This window comes from Diceros bicornis, chromosome X, assembly GCF_020826845.1.
Source record: "Diceros bicornis minor isolate mBicDic1 chromosome X, mDicBic1.mat.cur, whole genome shotgun sequence".
Taxonomy (NCBI): domain Eukaryota; kingdom Metazoa; phylum Chordata; class Mammalia; order Perissodactyla; family Rhinocerotidae; genus Diceros; species Diceros bicornis.
The window spans coordinates 139,100,641-139,124,653 of record NC_080781.1 but is presented as its reverse complement, the minus strand read 5'-3'; the positions used below and the strand labels follow the sequence as shown (position 1 = coordinate 139,124,653).

At 37.6% G+C, this 24,013-nt stretch overlaps 1 protein-coding gene across 1 annotated transcript in view; it reads right to left on the bottom strand.

The window, feature by feature from the left end:
- Positions 1 to 24,013, bottom strand: part of F8 (coagulation factor VIII) — a 146,929-nt gene that overhangs the window by 29,078 nt on the left and 93,838 nt on the right. The window contains exons 15-20 of the mRNA XM_058535054.1: positions 5,460 to 5,613; positions 3,803 to 4,015; positions 3,303 to 3,552; positions 2,909 to 3,091; positions 1,470 to 1,586; positions 549 to 620 (exon numbers count right to left, since the gene is read on the bottom strand). Coding sequence (XP_058391037.1) covers positions 549 to 620; positions 1,470 to 1,586; positions 2,909 to 3,091; positions 3,303 to 3,552; positions 3,803 to 4,015; positions 5,460 to 5,613 — 989 coding nt within the window. The remainder of the gene's footprint in view (positions 1 to 548; positions 621 to 1,469; positions 1,587 to 2,908; positions 3,092 to 3,302; positions 3,553 to 3,802; positions 4,016 to 5,459; positions 5,614 to 24,013) is intronic.

The following is a 24,013-nucleotide window of genomic DNA, read 5'->3' as shown; positions in this document are numbered from 1 at the left end:
AACCTCTTTTTCAAAGGGAATTTTTTTTCCCTCTAAAACAGGAGTTGGCAAACTTTTCTTTAAAGGGCCAGATAGAAAATATTTAAGCTTTGCAGATCATCTGGTCTCTGTTGCAACTACTTAACTGCTTTTGTGAGTGAAAACAGCCATAGCTGCATAAATGAATGAGTATGGCTCTGTGCCAATATAAGACTTCAATTATGGGCACTGAAATTTGTTTGAGAACTCTCTATGGATCCTATTCAGGCTTTACTATCACTGCTCATAGAAAAGCGTAGCTTCCTGCTACAGTGAAGAGAATGGACTCAAGGGGAGCAATATTGAAGGCAGGCAGGACATTTAAGGAGGTGGTGGCATTGCCCAGGTGAGAAGTGATGGTGGTGTGAACTAAGATGGTCACAGTGGGAAATGGAGAAAATGGATTTGAGAGGCAACTATGGAGTATAATTAATAGAAGCATGGAGATGGATTGGTTATCTGAATCTCTCCAATAGAAATAAAAAAGATATAATCAGCCCAGTTCTTGGAGAGAAAATAATAGTATTTACCATACTGTCCTGAAGCTGTAATCTGAAAATCTCTAATGTGTCCAGAAGCCATTCCCAGTGGAGTCTCACACTCTGAAATCAAACAAGGAAAACACGATAGCTAGAAGCGCATACAATTCAGCTTCACAAATGTAAGTCAATAAAAATGGGAGAACGCCAACAAATGCTCATATCTTTTAGTGTTTACTATGTGACAAGAACTGTACTAAATATTTTATTGTATTGTTTCATTTAAATCACCCCAACGTATAGGTGCCAGAAGTATTCACATTTTGCAGCAGAGGAAACATAAGGATCCATACATAAGTAGACCAGTAGTTCTCTTACTTGTTTATGGTTAAATCACAAACTCTTCCAAGCAATATTTATAAGTTATATTTGATAATTGAAGCAAAGTTAAGTTTCAAAATTTCCTCTTGGAGATCTTGGAGCTTCACAAAGTTGTGAAAATGAAGAGAGATTTTTAGCACCAGTTTGTTAAATATTTAGAGCTACAGGTTCAAAGAGTTCAAAGCTTCAACCACATCTGCCCTCCCCTGAGGATTCTGATAATTTCTACCAGCAACATTCACTTTAGATTTTTTTTTTTAAAGATTTTATTTATTTATTTTTTCCCCCCAAAGCCCCAGTAGATAGTTGTATGTCATAGCTGCACATCCTTCTAGTTGCTGTATGTGGGACTCGGCCTCAGGATGGACGGAGAAGTGGTGCCTCGGTGCGTGCCCGGGATCCGAACCCGGGCCACCAGCATCGGAGCGCGCGCACTTAACCACCAAGCCACGGGGCCGGCATCACTTTAGATTTGATAATTACTGTGAGCTTGTATTTATTTCTTGACAAAGGCAACCATTCTAGGCAGGAGAAAAGCTGTATAGAAGTAGGCTGGGTAGGCAGCAAGCCTCTGCCCACAGTGGTACTCACTCTTGCTGTACACCAGAAAAAGAGTGCTCATCCCAGCTTGTAGGTGCTCGCCAATAAGGCATTCTATCCGCCAAATTCCAACTTTGGGTGGTAGCATTTCCACTGTCTCAAAAACACCTTATGAAAAATAAAAGTAACAAAAAGTACCTCTTTTCACTAAAAAAAAAAATGAGCATGAGATACATTGGCTTATGAGAATAACAAAAGAGATCAACCTAAGTTATTTCCACCACTCTTGGACCCCTCAAACCCAAAGTGCTTGCTATGTGACACTTACAGTTGGAGGTACTGGAGATTGAGTTCTGACAGCCTCCCACCCTGGGAAATGGGAGTGACAGGGTGACAGAATGCTTTCCTGGTGGAGACTGGAGAAAGCTACCGCATTAGGATTGGCCTGCACTCTCAGGATTTTTCAGAGCCAAAGGTGTATTTCCTACCAACCAGACATGAGCTGCCTGGGAGAAGCCAGTCAGGGTGAGGTCCTCATGGATCTAGTCCACTAGGGCTGGCTTGAGGGCTAAAAAGTAACCCCAGCAGGAAGAAGCTGGAGGTGAATGCTGACAGGCTGAGGAATGGGTCACAAGTGAACCACCTGGAATAAAGGTGGAACCAACCAGGTCAAGGAGATTTTATGAGAGAGAGTCCCAACAGGGAGTCTCTGAAGAGCCCCTGGAAGTACCCTGCAAGGAAAAGAGTCAGCTTGAAATATCTGCCAGGTGCAGGCAGTGTGCAAGGGGTTAGGGGGAAGCACAATAAGCACAAGGCAGAGAGACAGAGGACTCAACCACACCTCCCTTTTCCAGACCTTCCAGCCTGGTGCAGGCTCAAGTTGGGGAAGGAGAGACTGAAGTTAAATCAAGTTCAGAATTTTGATTAATATCTTGGAGTAGGACATTGTAATTTCTGACTTGATCTTTATTTGTAATATAGTTTTAACTCTATTACTTAAGAGTGAGCAGAAAAGTCACCGAGCATATCAGAATTTTTACGCAGAAACAGAGGAAGTCTACTCCCACTATTAAACCTGTTTTAAATGGACGCTGGAGAACTAAAATGAAGCTGTGTTTTGATCAACATTGTGAGTAGTGCTTAATCAATATACTGGTTACATACATAAACAAATCACTCTTTGGATAACTACTGATGTCCTGCAATGGAAAAAAAGTCCCTTTTTCCTAGGAAAGTGCTGCGACATTAATTACTCATTTATTCTGTTCTATTTCCTTTGTAGCACATTATCTGTATCTGAGATTATCATGTTCATTTGCTAATTTATTTATTATCTCTCTGTAGGGTAAAGTTGCTTGAAAGAGTAAGTTACCCAAAAGCAAGGAGTTGGTCTGCTTTGTTCACTGACCATATCCCCAGTGCCTAGACCATTTAAAGTTAGTCCTCAACAAGAACAGCAGGTAGAAGAAAGAGCACGAACTAGCTCATACCCGGATAGAGGTTGTAGACTGCCATTTTATACTCCTCTTTTTTCCGTACAGTGAACACATGTCCACTGAAATGAATAGAATGGATGTTTTCATTGCTGCCCATGCTGAGCAGATACCATCGAATTCTTTGATCCTGAGCCATTACTAAGCCAGGTAGTGTGTCCATCACATAGCCATTGATTGCTAGAGAAGAACAGAGAGATGGCTGTTAAAATCCATGGTAGAAGTTTCTTTCCCTCCACTCCAGTCAAAAATATTTATTCCTATGAAGACTCCACTCCCATATATATATAGTCTCAACTCATACAATGTGCAAGCCTCAGGCTCAAGGCTCATTTGTCATAGTGCATGCCAGATTTCACAGTAAGTAATATTGGGGTGTGGGATATATTACCATGGAAGCGATAATTTTCTTTAAAAGTGGGGTCCTCTGCCTGGAGATTGCAGGGAGCCCTGCAGTTCCTTTCCATGTTTTCAGTGAAGTACCAGCTCTTGGTCTCATCAAAAATAGTGAAAAACAGAGCAAATTCCTGCACTGTCACTTGTCTCCCATGAGCAGGATTCAGCGTGTTAGCGCGGCAGATCAGAAGGGGTCCAACCAAGCCTGAGTGCACATCTTTGTCCTGGGAGGGAAGACAGCAATCCTATGAGCAACCAGAATGGATTTCTCATCAACTTTTATGCCACTCCAACCCACTCCTCATCTTCCCACAATACAATTCATCCTCTTCAGTAGATTCCAGAGCGATATTTCTAAAACACAAATATGATGGCACCTCCCCTATTTAAAGCTTCCCATTATGCTTATAATAAATACCAAAAATTATTAGCAGATAACACACAGACCATTTCTTTTAGACCAGAAAGTGGCCAGCACAACATAGACCTGCTTACCAGGTCAACATCAGAAAAATAAGCCCAGGCTTTGCAATCGAACTCATCTTTAGTGGGTGCCATATGATGTTGCACTTTCCAAAAGTAAACTTCAGTTTCATTAGGTTTGACAAACTTTTTTCTAGGTTCTGCTCCTTGCCTCTGATCATCCTCATAAGAAATAAGGCTAGAATAGAAGGAGTAGGGACGAGAGGCCTGGTTTTTGAAAGTTACCTGCAGAGCAAAAAAAAAAACAAAAACAAAAATGCAAGTATCATGTTTTAGGATCCTATAAGTCCTTACCTTAGGGTTTACATCTCTAATAGTAATGCCTATCTGGGGGATTTTATCCAAGTTTTTAATACCCGGAGGAAGTGGTACAGAGGATGGATGTTGTTAGAACCCAAACCTAAAGATCTACAGAGGAAACTCTGAGGAATTTTTGAATTCTAAAACCTTTAAGGCATGAACTCAAAGTTGCAAAGGAGAAAATTCCTAAATACTTAAAAGCAATTCCAAAGTAAAAGGGACAATATCACCACAGGAGTTGTAAGAGACCATAACCCCAGGAGATGATACTTAAGGTTCTTCATGACAAATTCCAGGATGAATGCATATGATCTTTAAAAAACACTTGTTTTTCAGATTTAAAAAAAACTATACATGTTTCATAGGACATATGGAAAGTAAAATAAAATTCAAGCCAGAAAAAAATCCACTCACAATCCCATAATTTTAGATCCTTCTATGTACTTAATATAAACAATCAATTGGGACAATGAATGAATATTTTTGGAAAAAAATAAAACTACTTTGATGTTTGGCTCACATGATGCACCAAAATAACTTCTAGTTTACAGGAATTACTGATGGATTAAAAAGTTAAATGTTAAGAAATTAAACTGTAAAAGAAAGTTGAAGAAAGTATAGGTGATTTTAAGAAAAAAATCTCTGTATAGGGAAGGACTTTTATAAACATTAAAGCTATGAAAATGTCATAAAGGAAAGATTTATGGGTTACTATCTAAAATTCAAACATGTTTTATTTCAAAAACCACTATATATAAAATTAAGAGACAACAAACTTGGAAGATACTATTCACTAAAATAGTCAATGATCATTAATATATCAATGATCTACAATATATAAGGTAATATAAATTAATAAGAAAAGCACTCTCTCAAAAAATGTCAAATGTGCAAAGGTCATTAACAGATAATTCATTAGAGAAAGTTTTAAAACGTTCATGTAAATTGCACTTCTGGAATTTTAGTCTAGGAAAAGGGTTGTGATCACAGCATTATTTAAATAGGGAAAAAATAAACGATCTAAAAGGTTGTTCAAAGTAAAATGGTTAAGTATACCATAAATTCATATAATAGACTATTATGCCATTATTTTAAAAAGATACTTAGGAAGTGTTTTTAATGACATAAGGAATGTTTATGACATGATATTTAGTCAAAAAAGTAGAATTATACATTGTATAATTTTGAATACATAAAGAGAATACATAGGAAAATGATATACACTAAAATAATTATGGGATTATTTTTCAACTTCTTTATTTTCTATACTTTAAAATTTTTCAAAAGTGAGAATATATTATTTTTATAATCAGAAACAAAGAAAATATATAGGATTAATTTGCTTGTAATTCCATCGTCCTCAACTCACCATGATATTGTCTTCAACTTCTGCTCTTATGTATGGCCCCAAGAGTCCCAAGTGTTCATTTAGTTCTCCACGGTATAAGGGCTGAGTAAAGGAGCCATCAGTGAATTCCTGGAAAACCACCTTCTTGAATTGAGGGACACCTCCACTCTGGGCCCTGGAGAAAAAAGCAGAGGAAAACAACATCCTCATGGACCAGGTGGGTAGAAGTGCCTCATATTATTGCCTTTGGTGTATTTGAGATACATTTAGTAGAACTGATGATGAATTGGAAGTGTAATGGGGCAGGGAGGGGAGAAAGAGGGATTAAAGATAACTTCCAGGATTCTGATTTGGGCAAATGGATGGATGGTGAGGCAATTCACTGAGATGGGGAACCTCAGAGGAGGAGTAGGTTGGGGTATATAGTTTTGGACACACAGGACATCTATGTGAAATAAATTGGCAAATACACAGAGGTTGGGAGTTCCCAAAAGAGGTCTGGATGAAGATCATCCATATTTAGATGGTGTCCAAATCACGTGAGTGGTTTATCAAATCCAATAGTCAATTTTGTTAAGTCCATATCTTACTCGACATGTAAGCAACATTTTGCATAGTTAACCACTCCATCCTCCTTGACATATTCTCTCCAGGCTTCACTAGTGTGTAAATTCCATGAAAGCAGGGGGTTTTGTCTGTTTTGACCACTGTTGTTTTCCCAGCAGCTGGAACAAGTGCCTGGCACATAGTAGGTGCTTAAAAAATATTTGTTGCCTGTTGACTGCATGTGGGTCTATAAACGTATTCTAAATATAAGAGAGCCCCAGGGTTCAGTCCTTTACTTTACTTTACTTTACTTTACTTTAAAAAAAAATCTGTTAAAATTGTGAACTAAAACTACACAATAAAGTGCATAAAACATAAATGCTTTTGGACAAAAATGCAACTACCATCCAGATAAGAACATTGTATATTATATCCTCTCCCTCTCCACTAAAAGTAACCCCCATTCTGATGTTCATGATAATTATTTCTTTGCTTTTCTTCATAATTGTACCACTTATGTACACCTCCCTAAAGAATGTAGTTTAGTTTTGTCTGTTTGTGACGTACGTAAATGGAACCATACGGTATACATTCATTTGTTTCTGGCCTCTTTTGCTCCACATTGTGGTTGCGAGATTCATCTACATTGTTGTGTGTCGCTATAGTTTGTTCATTCCTTTTGCTATAACGTATTCCATTGTGTGAATATACCACAATCAAGGACATTCGAGTTGTTGCTAATTTTTGATGGTTACACATAGTCCTGCTATGAACCTTCCTGTACATGTCTTTTTGTGAACATATATATGCATTTCTGTTGGGCACATATCTAGGAGTGGAATTGCTGAGTATGCATATGTTCAGCTTTGGTAGCTACTACCACACTGTTTCCCAAAGTGGCTGCACCATTTTCCATTTTTGTCAGCAATGTATAAGAGTTCCATTTGCTCCAAATCTTCACAAGCACTTGATATTGACTGTTTTTACATTTTTGGCCATTCTAGTGGTTGCGTAGCAGTGTCTCTGTGGTTTTATTTTTCATTTACTTGATTAATAATGAGGTTGAGCATTTTCACTTGGGTTGTACTGAATCTATAGATCAGTTTGGGGATAATTTACATTTTCACCATATTGCAAAGATATATCATGTACATGGACTGGAAAGCTTTCAATGGGTCTGCATTAATTATGATGCTTGGTGTAGGGATTTTTGTAGATGCTCTTTCTGAAGTTAAGGGAATTCCTTTCTATTCTAATTTGCTAAAAATTTTAAAATCATGCATGGATGCTGAATTTTAAGCAAACACTTCATGTAATGAGAGGGTTATATATTTTTTCTATTTCACCTTGTTAATGCGAAAAATTACAGTGGTGTTAAAAAATGTTAAACCAACGTCGTAATCCAGGGATTACATTGACGTATTTGTCTATCCTTGTATCAATATCACACTTTATTAATTACTGTAGCTTTACAGTAAGTGAAGATATCTGACAGTGTCATTCCTTCCTCTTAAAGATTTCTCTCTAGGCACTGCTTTAGCTATATATCACAAGTTTCAATATGTTATATTTACATTTTCATTTAGTTAAAAATATTTCTAATTTCCATTGTAATTTCTTCTTTGACAAACAGATTATTTAGAAGTGTGTTGCTTAATTTCCAGGTAACTTTCTAATTGATTTAATGTTTAATTAATTAGAGAACATATTTTATATGTTTTCTACCCAATAAAATTTCTTGTTTTGTGGCACAGTGTATGGTCTACTTTAGTAAATGTTCCATGTGAACTTGAAAAAATGTTAAATCTGCAGTTGCTGCGTGTGCTTCCCTAATCATGTTCAAATCTTCTATATCTTATTAATGTTTGGGTCTGTTCTTTAAATCAGTTATCTCTAAATATGATTGGAATTTATCTATTTCTCCATTTAATTCTGTCAAGTTTTGCTTTATGTATTTTGAAACTATATTATTAGGTTCATACAAATTTGGGGATGTTATGTCTGCCTATTGAATTGACACTTTTATTTTTATAACATTTCCTCTTTATCTCTAGAAACCTCGTTCTTTACAGTTTACTTTCAAGCTAACTGAGTTCTTATATTTTAAGTGTGAACAATATATAGTTGACATTAATTTTTATTCATGTCTGAAATTTTTATGTTTTAATTGATATGTTTAATTCATCTACATTTACTTTTCAAAATATAGTTGAGGTTAAGTCTCATTTTGTTATTTTTTTTTCTATTCATCCTATCTCTTTTCTTCCTTCTTTCATGTCTTTTTTTTGCACTAATAAAGATTTTAATTAATTTTATATAATTTCCACTGTAAATTTTTTAGTCATACATTCTTTTGTTTACTCTGGAGATAAAATTTTATCCTTGATTATTAGTCCATTTCAAATTAGTACTTTTACCACTTCCTGAACAACGTAAGAGCCTTTGAACAATTTAAACTCATATAGATCGCTCCTGCCCTTTATACTATTATTGTCACGTATTTTACTTATACATATGTTATAAATTCCCACAAGACAGTATCAATATTGTTGACTTAGACAATATTGTTTTTTTTATTGATGTTTTAATAGTTTTTAACATTGTGAAATTTTGGGTTGTACATTTTTGTTTGTCCATCACCATATATATGTCTCCCTTCAGCCCTTGTGCCCACCCCCCACCCCCGTTGCCCCTAGTAACCACAATACAGATTTCTCTGTCCATGTGTTGGTTTATATTCCACTTGTGAGTGAGATCACACAGTGTTTGTCTTTCTCTTTCTGGCTTACTTCACTTAACATAATACCCTCCAGGCCCATCCATGTTGTTGCAAATGGGACGATTTTGTCTTTTTTTATGGCTGAGTAGTATTCCATTGTACATATATACCACATCTTCTTGATCCAATCGTCGGTCGAGGGACACTTAGGTGGCTTCCACTTCTTGGCTATGGTGAATAATGCTGCAATGAACATAGGGGTGCATAAGCCTCTTTGGATTGTTGATTTCAGGTTCGTTGGATAGATTCCCAGTAGTGGGATGGCTGGATCATAGGGAATCTCTATTTTTAATTCTTTGACGAATCTCCATACTGTTTTCCATAGAGGTTGCACCAGTTTGCATTTCCACCAGCTGTGTATGAGGGTTCCTGTTTCTCCACATCCTCTCCAACATTTGTTGTTCTTTGTCTTGGTGATTATAGCCATTCTAACGGGCGTGAGGTGATGTCTTAGTGTTGTTTTGATTTGCATTTCCCTGATGATGTTGAACATCTTTTCACGTGCCTATTGGCCATCTGTATATCTTCTTTGGAGAAGTGTCTGTTCATTTCCTCTGTGCATTTTTTAATCGGGTTGTTTGTTTTTTTGTTGTTCAGTTGTGTGAGTTCTTTATATATTATGGAGATCAACCCCTTGTCAGATGTACGTTTTGCAAATATTCTCTCCCAGCTGGTGTGTTGTCTGTTCATCTGATTCTGGTTTCGTTTGTCTTGTAGAAGCTCTTGAATCTGATAAAGTCCCACTTGTTTATTTTTTCTTTAGTTTCCCTAGTCTGGGTAGGCATGTCATCCGAAAAGATTCCTTTATGACCAATGTCAAATAGTGTGTTGCCTATATTTTCTTCTATGAGTTTTATAGTTTCAGGTCTCACCTTCAGGTCTTTGATTCATTTTGAGTTAATTTTTGTGACTGGTGATAGCAGATGGTCCACTTTCATTCTATTGCATGTGGCTGTCCAGTTTTCCCAACACCATTTATTGAAGAGACTTTCCCTTCTCCATTGTATGTTCTTAGCTCCTTTGTCGAAAATTAGCTGTCCGTATATGTGTGGTTTTATTTCTGCACTTTCCATTCTGTTCCATTGATCTGTGTGTCTGTTTTTGTACCAGTACTATGCTGTTTTGATTACTATTGCTTTGTAGTATGTTCTGAAGTCAGGGATTGTGATGCCTCCTGCTTTGTTCTTTTTTCTTAGGATTGCTTTAGCTATTTGGGGTCTTTTGTTGCCCCATATGAATTTTAGTATACTTTTTTATGTTTCCATGAAGAATGTCATTGGGATTCTGATTGGGATTTCATTGAATCTGTAGATTGTTTTAGGGAATATAGACATTTTAACTATGTTTATTCTTACAATCCACGTGCATGGGATATCTTTCCATTTCTTTATGTCATCATCGATTTCTTTCAATAATGTCTTGTAGTTCTCATTGTATAGGTCATTCACCTCCTTGGTAAGATTTATTCCTAGGTATTTTATTCTTTTTGATGCAATTGTAAATGGTATTATCTTTTTGAGCTCTCTTTCTGTTAGTTCATTATTAGCATACAGAAATGCAACTGATTTTTGTAGATTGATTTTGTACCCTGCAACTTTGCTGTAGTTGTTGATTATTTCTAACAGTTTTCCAACGGATTCTTTAGGGTTTTCTATATATAAAATCATGTCATCTGCAAATAGTGAGAGTTTCACTTCTTCGTTACCTATTTGGATTCCTTTTATTCCTTTCTCTTGCCTAATTGCTCTGGCCAAAACTTCCAGTGCTATGTTGAACAGGAGTGGTGAGAGTGGGCAGCCCTGCCTCGTTTCTGTTCTCAGAGGAATGGCTTTCAGTCTTTCCCCGTTGAGTACGATGTTGGCTGTGGATTTGTCATAAATAACCTTTATTTTGTTGAGCTACTTCTATTCCCATTTTGTTGAGAGTTTTTATCATAAATGGATGTTGTATCTTGTCAAATGCCTTCTCTGCCTCTATTCAGATGACCATGTGGCTTTTATTCTTGGTTTTGTTGATGTGATGTATCACGTTGATTTATTTGCGAATGTTGAACCATCCCTGAGTCCCTGGTATAAATCCCACTTGATCATGGTGCATGATCTTTTTAATGTATTGCTGTATTTGGTTTGCCAATATTTTGTTGAGGATTTTTGCATCTATGTTCATCAGTGATATTGGCCTGTAATTTTCTTTCTTTGTATTGTCTTTGTCTAGCTTTGGTATCAGGGTGATGTTGGCCTCGTAGAATGATTTAGGAAGTGTTCCATCTTCCTCTATTTTTTGGAATAGTTTGAGAAGGATGGGTATTAAATCTTCTTTGAATGTTTCGTAAAATTCACCAGAGAAGCCATCTGGTCCTGGACTTTTATTTTTGGGGAGGTTTTTGATTACTATTTCAATCTCTTTACTTGTGATTGGTCTATTCAGATTCTCCATTTCTTCTTGGTTTAGTTTTGGGAGGTTGTATGAGTCTAAGAATTTATCCATTGCTTCTAGATTGTCCAATTGGTTGGCATATAATTTCTCATAGTATTCTCTTATAATTATCTGTATTTCCGTGGTATCCCTTGTAATTTCTCCTCTTTCATTTCTAATTTTCTTTACTTGAGCCTTCTCTCTTTTGTTCTTAGTAAGCCTGGCTAAGAGTTTGTCGATTTTGTTTATCTTCTCAAAGAACCAACTCTTTGTTTCATTAGTCCTTTCTACTGTTTTTTTTGGTCTTCATTTCATTTATTTCTGCTCTGATTTTTATTATTTCTCTCTTTCTGCTGACTTTGGGCTTTGTTTGTTCTTCTTTTTCTAGTTCTGTTAGGTGTAATTTAAGGTTGCTTATTTGGGATTTTTCTTGTTTGTTAAAGTGGGCTTGTATCACTATGAGTTTCTCTCAGGACCACTTTTGCTGCATCCCATATGGTTTGGTATGGCATATTTTCATTTTCGTTTGTTTCCAGATAGTTTTTGATTTCTCCTTTAATTTCATCAATGATCCATTGGTTGTTCAGTAGCATGTTGTTTAATCTCCATATTTTTGTCACTTTCCCCGTTTTTTTTTTTTTATGGTTCATTTCCAGTTTCATAGCATTATGGTCTGAAAAGATGCTTGTTATGATTTCAATCTTCTTAAATTTATTGAGGCTTGCTTTGTTTCCCAACTTATGGTCTATCCTTGAGAATGTTCCATGCGCACTTGAGAAGAATGTGTAGTCAGCTGTTTTTGGATGGAGTGCTCTGTATATGTCTACTAGGTCCATCTCGTCCAGTTTTTCATTTAAGTCTACTATTTCTTTATTGACGTTTTGTCTGGATCATCTATCCATTGATGTAAGTGGGGTATTAAGATCCCCTACTATTATTGTGTTGTTGTTAATGTCTCCTTTTAGGTTTGTTAATAGTTGCTTTACGTACATTGGTGCTCCTATGTTGGGTGCATATATATTTAAAAGTGATATGCCTTCTTGGTGGAGTGTTCCTTTTATCATTATATATTTCCCTCTTTGTCTGTCTTCACCTGTTTTATCTTTAAGTCTACTTTGTCTGATATGAGTATGGCAACACCTGCTTTCTTTTGTTTGCCATTAGCTTGGAGTATTGTCTTCCATCCTTTCACTGTGAGCCTGTGCTTGTCTTTAGAGCTGAGATGTGTTTCCTGGAGGCAGCATATTGTTGGGTCTTGCTGTTTAATCCATCCTGCCACTCTGTATCTTTTGATTGGAGAGTTCAATCCATTTACATTTAGGGTAATTATTGATATATGAGGGCTTAATGTTGCTGTTTTGTCACTTATTTTCTGGTTCTTTTGCATTTCCTTTGTTTCTTGTCCCATTTGTTTCGGACTGCCAATTCAGTTTGGTTGTTCTGTCTTATGACTCTTCTAGTTTTCTCTTTGTTTATCATACGTGATTTTGTTTTGATTATTTGTTTAGTGGTTACCTTGAGGTTTGTGTAAAAAATCTTGTGTATGAGATAGTCTATTATCTGATGGCCTCCTATTTCCTTATACTAAGTCAATTCAATCACTTTCCTCTTCCCCTTCTAAGTCGTTCTTGTTATACATTATTCTATCTTGTCTTGTGGCTGTGTGTTTACAGTCATGAGTTTAAATTTATTTTTGGTAAATTCCTTTCTTTGATCTTTGATTTTGGTATTTAAGTGGTTGCTAACCTATTTCGGTAAAGATCTACTATTTTTCTGAGTTTATCTACCTATTTTTCTCCTTGCTCCAAGCTTTGTATTCCCTTTCTCTTCTTTTTTTCAGGCCTGAGGGCTTTCTTGAGTATTTCTTGTAGTGGGGGTCTCGTGGCCATGAACTCCCTTAGCTTTTGTTTATCTGGGAGAGTTACGATTTATCCATCATATTTGAAGGATATTTTTGCTGGATAGAGTATTCTTGGCTGAAAGATTTGTCTTTCCGTGTTTTGAATATATCATTCCATTCTCTCCTAGCCTGTGAAGTTTCTGTTGAGAAATCCGCTGAGAGCCTGATGGAGTTCCTTTGTACATTAGTTTTTGTTTTTGTCTAGCTGCCCTTAATATTGTTTCTTTGTCATTGACTCTGGCTAGCCTTACCACTAGGTGTCGTGGAGTGGGCCTTTGCCTGTTGACATATTTAGGTGACCTGTTGGCTTCGCTTACTGGTATTTCCTGCTCCTTTCCCAGATTTGGTAAGTTCTCAGCTATTATTTCCTTGAATAGGTTCTCTGTTCCTCTTTCCCTCTCCTCTCCCTCAGGAATACCTATAATTCTTATGTTACATTTCCTAATAGAGTCAGATATTTGTCAGAGACTTTCTTCATTTCTTTTTAGGCTTAGTTCTCTCTCCTCTTTCATCTGGAGCATATCTGAATTCCTATCCTCTAAAATGCTAATTCTTTCCTCCATATTATCAGCTCTGTTCTTTAAAGATTCCAAATTCTCCTTTATCTCCTCCACTGTGTTCTTCATCTCCATCAGCACTGATTGTTTTTTCTTTATGATTTCAATCTCTTTTGTGAAGAAACTCCTAATCTCATTGAATTGTTTGTCTGTGTTGTCTCGTATTTCATTGAGTGTTTTTATGATAGCTATTTTGAAATCTCTGTCGTTTAGGTTATGGATTTACGTGTCTTCAGGGTTGGTTTCTGGGTGCTTGTCATTTTTCTTCTGGTCTGGTGATTTCATGTATCTTTGCATTGTGGTTCCTGTGTTGGCTTTGTTTTTCCTCATCCTGTAAATCTCTGGTTGTAATTTCCACCCACTACCACTGTGTGGGGGTAAAGGGCTGTGTAATCTGAGCCCCCTGCGCTCTGCCCCGGCTGTTCACTGCGATCTGCGAGTGGCTTGGTCTGGTCTGGTGGGCTGAGCTGCAGGGTCCCGTTTGCGGGGATGGGGGTGCTCTCTCTTTTGCTCGCTGGGTCCCTGGCATGGGGGGCTTCCTGTTCGCCCCTTGTTATCTGCTCTCTGGGGTGCTCAGATGTTGATGGTACCCCGTAGCAGTTCTGAGTCCTCTGTGTGGGAGTTTCCCACTGGCTGAGAGATCCCGAAGAGCTACAGTTTCCCCGCACAGGGCCGCCCCTCCCCCCTCTCTGGGAGCCGCGTGGACCAGGATCACTGATCTGATGTGGAGGGAGAGGAGTTCTCCTTACTTCTCCCCACTTCCTCCGGGGGCCCAGCACGTTCCACTCTCAGATGTGCGGCAGTATGGATCTTTCTGATCTTGCTTTTCACTGTCTAGGATTCCGTTGTTGGTCTATGACTGTTCCTTTTGTTGTATCTTATCAGGGGAAGAGTTTACGGGAAAGCTCACTCCGCCATGACGCTGATGTCACCCTGTCAATATTGTTTTTAATATACTCATTTATTCCTTCTGTTGTTCTTCATTCCTTCCTGTAATTCTTTGATTCTATCTGTGACTTTTTTTCCTTCAGCCTAAAGAATTTCCTTCAGTATTCATCATAGCACCAATCTATTGTGACTTAGCCTCTCAGCTTTTGTTTTTCTGAAAACATCTTTATTTCAACTTCATTTTGAAACATTTTTTCTCTGGGTAGAGAAATCTAGGTTAGCATTTTTTCTTTCAATATATCTCATTTTAAAGATATCATTCCATTTTCTTCTAATATTTGTGCTGTCCAATACAGTAGCCACTAGCCATGTGTGACTATTTACATTTAAATTAATTAAAATTGAACACAATTAACATTCAGTTCTTCAATCATACTAGCTATATTTCAAGTGCTCAATAGCCACATATGACTAGTGGCTACCATATTAAACAGTGAAGATCTAGGACATATCCATCATCACAGAAAGTTCTATTGCACAGTGTTGTTTTGTAATTTCCATTGAAAGGTCAGCTATCAATCTTATTGTTGTTCCTTCGGAGGTAATGTATATTTTTTCTCTCTGGTCTTTAATATTTTCCCTTTATCCTTGGTTTTCCTAAGTTTGATTTTTATTTGCCTATGTAACATTTTCTTTGTATTTATCTTCCTTGGGGTATATTTATTTTCTTGAATCTGTGACTTGTGTTTCATCAATTTTGGAAAAGTCTTAGACATTATCTCTTTAATTTTTTTCCTGTCCCATTTTCTGCATGCTCTCCTCCAAGGACTCCAATTACACTTATGCTATATCATTTGAGAGTGGTCCACCTGTCTCTTATGCTATATTCTGTTCTTTTCATTCTTTTTCCTTTCTGTGCTTAAGTTTAGATATATTTTTTTGACCTTAATCCTGTCTTCTGTGGTGATTTTCTTGAAATTATACTCATCCAATGAATTTTTAATTTTAGATGTTGTGTTTTCCAATTCAGAATGACCATTTGATTTTTTAAAATAGATTCCAATTTCCAATTGAAATTCTCCATCTTCTCATCAATATTGTCAATATTTTCTCTATTTTCTTTAAAACATTTACAAAAATTATATTAAAGTCCCTGTATGCTAATTCCTATATCTGCATCATCTGTGGTTTGATTCTGATATCTACTTTTCTCTTGATTATCAATCACACTTTCCTGCCTCTTCTCAGTCTTGTAATTCTTTACTCTATACTGTATATTGTATATAAAAAGCTATGGAGGCTTTACATAATATTTTCTAGCAGAGAGCATGCCCCCTTCATTCTGTTAGGCAGAAGGAATGAATCCAATCAAGTTTTTCACTTGGTCAGGGCTGCTTGCAATTTTGGTACAACTCAGTTGACCTCTGGTTTATCCCTGTTTCTCAGGCATGGCCCTCCTAGACTTCTGACTGAGAGCTTAGAAAGTCTTTGTTCCCTCAGCCCTTAAGACATTTCAGCAAAGGACACCAAGAAAGAAAATAGCTGGTGATTATCACCTCAACTAGGTAGTCCTCTCCCACTCCTCCACTTAAATTTTGGTTCATCTAATTCTTATTGCTCCACAGCCCTCCAATGATTTTTAAAATATGAATTTTTTATTTATCTAGTTTTATAGTTGTCACAGCAGGAGTGTTGGCCTGCCATGACCTACTTTCTACCCAGAAGCAGAAGTCACACTAGCTTTCTTTTGGTTAATATTTGCATGGCATGCCATTTTCCATCCTTTTACTTTCAGCCTTTTATACTCTTATGTTTTAGATATGTAGCTTGGAAACAGCATCTAGTTATATTTTGTTTTAAAGTCAGGTATGCCAATCTTTGTCTTTTAACTAGATAATTTAGCCCATTTATAATTAATATTATTTCTGATGTATTCGGATTTGTAGCTACCATCTTCTTTTTCCTATTCTATGTTTCTGTTTTCCCTTTCTTGCCTTCTTTTATATTGATTATTTTATATTATTCCATTTTCCCTTTACTCTTGGATGGTACACACTTGATGGTACACAATCAGGACAGCACAGTCAGCCTGAGATATGCCCGTAATCTTGTTTCTGATGAAGTCTCTGTGTCCCGGGGCATCAATGATGGTCACATAATACTTGCTGGTCTTGAATTTCCACAAGGAAATATCAATGGTGATACCAGACACACATTCAACTTTCAGTTTGTGCAAAACCCAGGTATACTTGAAGGAGCCCTTTCCCAACTCAGCAGCCTCCTTCTCCAATTTTTCAATGGTTCTTTTGTCGACCCCACCATATTTGTAAATCAGATGACCATTAGTGGTGGATTTGCCTAAATTTACATGTCCAATGATGACATTGTTGATATGAGTTTTTTGCTTTCCCATTTTGGCTTAAGTTTAGGGGTGGTTTTCATTGACACCTGTCTTCTGGTGGCAAACCCATTGTGAAAAAAAGCAATTCTATATATCTGAAAGCTCATAAAAGATTTTATCATTGTTTATACAAACAAAATTTTTTATATTTACCCTTTCTTTGCTTTTTAGTCTTTTTTGCCTCTCACATCTTTCATTCAGTATCACTTTTCTATTGTTTCAAGTACATCATTAGAATATTTTTAGTGGGTTTTTGCTAGTGGTGAAATTTCTCTGTTTCTGTTTGTATAAAAATGTCCTTGTTTCACCTTGATTCTTGAATCATATTTTTGATGGGCAAAGAATTCTAGGTTGGCAGTTATTGTATTTCAATGCCTTCTAGATATCATTCTCCTGTCTTCTACCTGTAATTAGTACTATTGAAAAGTCACCTCTCTGTATCTCATTTGAATCTATGCTGTCTTATTTCTTTGGCTGCTCTTAAGAGTTTTCTCTTGGGTTTTCTGCAGTTTCACTATGATGAAATGTGCCTAGGTGTTAATTTTTTTATTCATCTTGTTTAGGATTTGTTGAGCTCCCCGAATCTTTGCATTGATGGATTTTTTCAATTTTGGAAAATATTCAGCCACTACCTCTTCAAATATTGCTTCTCCTCTAATAACTCTTTCCTTTCCTTCTGAGATTTCACTTAAAAATAGGTTAGTCCTTCATATTCTATCCTCTATGTCTGTCTTCTGGTTGTCTGTTGCTGTATCACAACTACCTCAAAATTTTTGTGGCTTAAAACAGCAACCATTTTATTATACTTGTCAATTCTATTAAGTGAGGAATTCTAGCAGGGCTTGGCTAGTTAATAGTTTTGCTCCTCATGGTGTCAAATGTGGTCACCCAGTGGTATACAACTTGCATCTGGGCTGGTCTGGTCCACAATGGCTTCAGTCACATATCTGGTGCCTTGACGGAGAATGTTGGAAAGCTGGACTCAGCTGGGACTCTTGATTAGAGAGCCTACATGTGACCTTTCTAGCAAGACATCACCAGGGTAGTCAGATTTCTTACATGGTGGCTGGTTTCTTCTAGAGAGAGGGTCTCAAGAGAACTAGATGTAGGCTGCATGGTACTTTCTGACCTAGCCTCAGGAATCACACAGCATCATTTCCACCACATACACAGGTTACAAATTTCTGTTATATTCTATTGGTCACAAATGAGTGATAATGCCAGCTCAGATCAAGGGGAGGGGAATTAGACTCTACCTCTTGAATGGGCAAGTGGCAAGATCACATTGTACAAGAGCATGTAGGACATCTATCTTTGAAAAATATAGTTGACCATAATCGTTCATTATCTCTTTTGTATTATCCATTTAAAAAAATCCTTGTGAGCCAGGCCTGATGGCCTAGTGGTTAAAGTTCAGTGCTCTCACCACTTCAGCAGCCCAGATTCGCTTCCCAGTCATGGAACCACACCACCCGTCTGTCAGTTGCCATGCTGTGGCAGTGTCTCACATAGAAGAACTAGAAAGACTTACAGCTAGGATATACAACCATGCACTGGGGCTTTGGGGAGGGAAAAAATAGGAGGAAGATTGGCAACACATGTTAACTCACGGTGAATCTTTCCCTGCAAAAACAAAAACAAAAAACCTTGCATGCTAAATTCCGTATTATTTCTTTTTACTTACCTACTAGTTCACTAACTCTTTCTACATGATGCATAGGTGTTTTAATAACGTATCTAATTATTCCTAGATCTAAAGTCTGTGAGTTTGTTTTGGCTCTTTATCGTTTCTGTGGATTCTTGCTTATTTTTTCTTGCTTTGTTTTGTACACAGTATCTTTGTGTTCTAGACATTGTATCTGAAATATTTGTGAAAATAAGTTAAGGTCTAGGATGTTGGTTTCTTCCACTACAGAGGTTTTATGTTTTCTTCTGCCAGACGTCTGCAGGCACTACCAATCCAAGACTTGCTTAAATTATGATCAAGAATAGAGATTTCATGGACAACACAGATGGCAGAAAACTGGGCTGTAAATTAAGGAAATGCAAGTTAACTGGTTTACCCATTACCTTGAGGATGTAGCCCTTTGGGGACTCAGATTAAAGTGGGTATAGTTTACATCTACTTTCACTCCCTTGTTGATCCCATCTAGTCTTATTTGAATGCTGTCAATATGCTAATGACTCCCAAATTTATATCCTTAGCACAGACCTCTTCTTTGGACTCCAGACTCATATTTCTAACTGCCTACTGAACATGTCAATTTGAATGTCTAAGGGGCATCTCAAACTAAGTATGTACAAAACAGACCCTTGAGTGTTTCCTCAAATAAATCTGTTCTACCTCAAGCCTTCCATATCTCATTAAATGTCACCATCATCCACCTATTTGCTCAGAACAAAAACTAAAAATCTTCTTCGAGTCTTCTCTCTCCATTCCCCCCATACTCAGTCTAACAGCAAGCCCTCTCTGCTTGTCTTCAAATTATACTTAACATCCTTCCATTTCTTTCGATTTTCACCAGCACTGCCCTGGTCTAAACAACTGTATTCTCTTATATGGATGACTGCAATACCCTCTTAACAGGTCTCCTTGCCTCCATTCTTGCCCATGGAAGCTGTATTACACAATTCCATTTAATTGGTGTTCATTGGAGTTTGGACATACATGAAAGACCTGCTCTTGCTTCCCAATCCATCATTTACTAATTCATTCAACAGATATTTATTTGAGCTTCTATTACATGGCAGGCAGTGTTCAAAGTTCTGGAGATATACTATTGAACAACACCTTCAAAGTTTGTGCTGTCAGTGAGCTTACCTTCTAGTTGAGGAAGATATACAATAAACAAATGTATAATATTTCAGGTGCTAGTGAGTGCACTGAAAAATAGTGGTGGGAGCCATATGTATATACAGTGTTCAGGGAAAGCCTCACTGATAAAATGAAATTTGAGCAGCAAGGAAGTGAGAGAACTAATATTAGGATATCAGGAGAAGAGAATTCTAAGCAGAGAACATAAAGTACAAAAGCCCAGAGATAGGCACATACTTGTTCCATTTAAGGAAGAGCAATGAGGCCAGTGTGGCTGGAACAGAATGAGTGGGAAACAACAGTAAGAGATGAGGGCATAGAGGTTTCAGAGGGTCGAATCTCACAGAAACCTGAAGGCCATGATGAGGGCTTTGGAACTTACTGAGGGTGAGATGGAAATCCACTGGGGGATTTAGAGCAGAGAACAATAATCAGAATTATAATTTGAAAAATTACTTTAGCTGCTGTGTTGGGAAAAGATAGGATAGTAGCCACTGAGATAGAGAGAAGTAGCTAGATTTTGGGTGTTTGTGTGTGTGTGTTTATAAAATTGATTTTAATATTTTTAATAGTTTTTTGTTATAGAAGCACTGCATATGCATTGTAGAAAATTTGAAAATACAGACAAATAACATTTTTTAAATTAAAAACATTACTTTTACAGCATCTATAGCAACATTTTATATATGACTTCTCTTGTTGTTTTGTAACCTGTTTTTTTTTTTTCCTAGTCAACCATCTCTAACTTTCCATTTCAGTTCACTTTCCTCTTATCCAATACTCAGTCCATAATCAAATTCTGGTTATTTTTTGAAGTTATAGCCAACAGAATTCTTCAATAGATTAGATGTGGTCATGAGAGAAAAAGAGGAGTTAGGAATAACTTCAAGGTTAGAGTCTGAGTAACTGAAAGGAAGGAATGGTCATTGACTGCCATGGAGAAGGCTGAGTAAACAGCAGGTTTGGCGAAGGGGCAGAAATTAAGCTTCTAATTTTGTACATGTTAAAGTAGGGAGTTGATAGCGAATCTCAAGTTCAAGGGAGACATCTGAGATGGAGATATACAACTGGAAATTGTCTGCATATATATGGTACCTAAAACCATAAGGGTAAGTGAGATCATCACAAGAGTGAGTGTAAACAGAAAGGAGAGTTGGGAGAACTAATACCCCAAGCACTCTCACACTTAATGGTCAGAGAGATGAAGAAAAGCTAAGCTGACAGAGAAGTACTGGCAGGGAGTTTAGTAGAAAAATTAAAGAAAAGTGGCATCAGAGAGACCAAGTGAGAACATGTATCAACTATCAAATACTACTGAGAGTTCAACTAAGATGAGGACTGAGAATTAGTAACGTAAAGATCAACAGTGACCTTGAAAATGTATTTTTTATGGAATAATGGAGATAAAAGCCTCTTTGAAGTGGCTTAAAGAAAGAATAAGAGGAAAATAAATGAAGGTAGCAAATAGGGAGAATTATTTTAAAATGTTTTATGAAAAGATAAGGGGAGAAATAATAGCATGATTGATGCTGATGAGAGTAACCCAGTGGAGAGGGAGAACTTGATGATGTGAGAGAGAAAAGGGGAATTGCTGAAGCAACATTTTTTATGATGGGAGATACGATGAGATCAAGTGAAAAACTGGAGAGGTTGGCCTTAGGAGCACAGGCTGTTGATTTATTGTCATATTGTCATAAGCATGAAGACTGTATATGGGTACAGATGTTGATAAATGTGGTTTTGGAAGTCTGTGGAGGTTCATTGCACAGCATCAGCTAACAGTGAGAAGGGGTGTTGGAGAATGGACGAAAGGTGTTGGAGATTTAAGGAAAAAGCAGAAAATGTAAGATAGAGGTCCAGGAAAATGGGCAAGTCAGTGGACTAGGGAAATAGTCTATGGTTGCTGTGTAGCAATAAGAGCTCACTTGAGGTAGAAAGCAAGATCTGAAAGTGACAATGGGTAATGAAGAGGGCACCTATCCTTCCTCTAGGACCTGTATTATCTGACCACTGCTCATCTCTACCACCTCATCTCCCACAACCACCGCCCCCAAGTTCTTTACTGTACTCTTGTCATATTGGTCCTTTTCCATTCCTCAATGCTAAACTTGGTCCATTCTCAGGGCCTTTTCATTTCCTGTTCCCTGGCCTGGAACTGTCTTCTCTCAGAGCTCCATCAGCTGGCCTTTTATCATCATGTAGGTCTCAACTCCACAAAGAGGATTTCTCTGACCACCACAGCTAAAGTAACACCCCCAGTCACTCTCTACCATATTATTTGATTGTATCTTCCAAATAGCACCATCAAGATTCCCCTATTTGGAGTTGGATGTCAGCATCATGGCAGAGTGAGCTGTTCCCTTAGTCTCTCCCCCCTAAGATACAACCACAAGGACATTCATTAACCAACAGAGGACACCCACACAGCACATTGGATGTCTGAGAGGTCCATGCAGCCATACATCTGCAGGTGAGGGTACTGGATCCCTGGGAAGAAGTGGGAGGAGGTGAGTGGATCTCTTCCCCCTCCCCAGTGGCAGCGATCTAGGGTGTGGGACCTCACAGAGCATCCCACGTGCAACTCTAAGAGGAGACAGGGGAACAGGCAGGCATATGCAGGAACACTTTCACTTTCAGAGTTGCATCCCAGCCCATGTGAATGTTCCACACTGAGACAGCTCAGCCACTACATGGGCACCTCCACCAAGCCCTGCAGCCCAGGCAGGCTGCCAGTGAGTGCAGAGCAGGCTCATGCATGGGAAAGAAAGCCACCACCCTCCCTCCCACCTGGTGCACCAGCTCAGCCAGTCGGCCAGGGCAATGGATCTGCACCAGAGTGCCTGCACCTGTGTGTGGGACCTGCCAAGCAGCAGCAGCCAGCAGGAAAATGCAGACAAGCCCTATCGGCACAACTTCCAGTGGATGGGCACAACTACCAGCGGATGTGGTGGGTTCAGAAAACACAGCTCCTGCCCCCCCCCCATGGTGGCAGGTGGAATCTTCAACCAGATACTACCACTATGTGCCAGCAAAGGTCCATTTCATCAAACACCATGAAGAAATACATTAACACTTCAGATCAGAAGGAAAATGACAAGACAGAAACCAATCCTGAAGTCACAGAAATTCAGAATCTAAATGACAGAGAATTCAAAATAGTTATCAGAAAGAAACTAATTGAGTTACAAGAAAACTCAGAAAGGCATATCAGTGAACTCAGGAATAAAATTAATGAGCAGAAGGAATTCTTCACAAAAGAGATTGAAACTCTAAAAAAAAAAAAGAAACCAAACAGAAATGCTGGACATGAAGAACACAATGAATGAGATAAAAAGCAATCTAGAAACCTTAAAAAACAGAGCTGACAGTATGGAGGACAGAATTAGTAATTTAGAGGACAGAAATATATAAATGCTTCAGGTGGAGGAGGAGAGAGAGCTGAGACTAAACAAAAATGAAGAAATTTTGCAAAAAATATCCAACTCAATTAGGAAATACAACATAAGGATTATAGGTATTCCAGAGGGAAAAGAGTGGGAGAAAGGAGCAGAGAGCTTGTTCAAAGGAATAATAGCTGAGAACTTCCCAAACCTGGGGAAGGAACTGGAATTACAAGTAAATGAAGCCCGTAGAACTCCTAATTACATCAATGCAAAAAGACCTGCTCCAAGGCATATATTAGTAAAACTGCCAAAAGTAAATGACAAAGAAAAAATATTAAGGGCATCAAGGCAGAAGAAAATAACCTACAAAGGAACCCCTATCAGGCTTTCAGCAGACTTCTCAGCAGAAACCTTAAGGCCAGGAGAGAGTGGAATGATATATTCAAAATTCTGAAAAACAAAAACTATCCAAGAATACTCTATACAGCAAAACTATCCTTCAGATATGATGGAGAAATAAAAACTTTCCCAGATAAATAAAGCTGGGGGAGTTCATCACCACAAGACACCCCTTACAAGAAACGATGAAGAATGCCCTCATACCTGAAACAAAAAGGAAAAGGTTTACAAAGCCTTGAGTGAGGAGATAAATAGACAGACAAAATCAAATCAGAAAATTGAAGATCTCTATCAGAACAGGTTAGCAAAAACTTAATTATAACATTAAAGATAAAGGGAAGGAAAGCACAAAAAATAACTATAAACACTTCATTTTAATCACAAACTCATAACACAAAATGGAATAATTTGTGACAACAATAACTTAGTCGGGGAAGAGGTAAGGGATGGAACCTACTTAGGCTAAGGAGATAAGAGGATGTCAGAAAATGT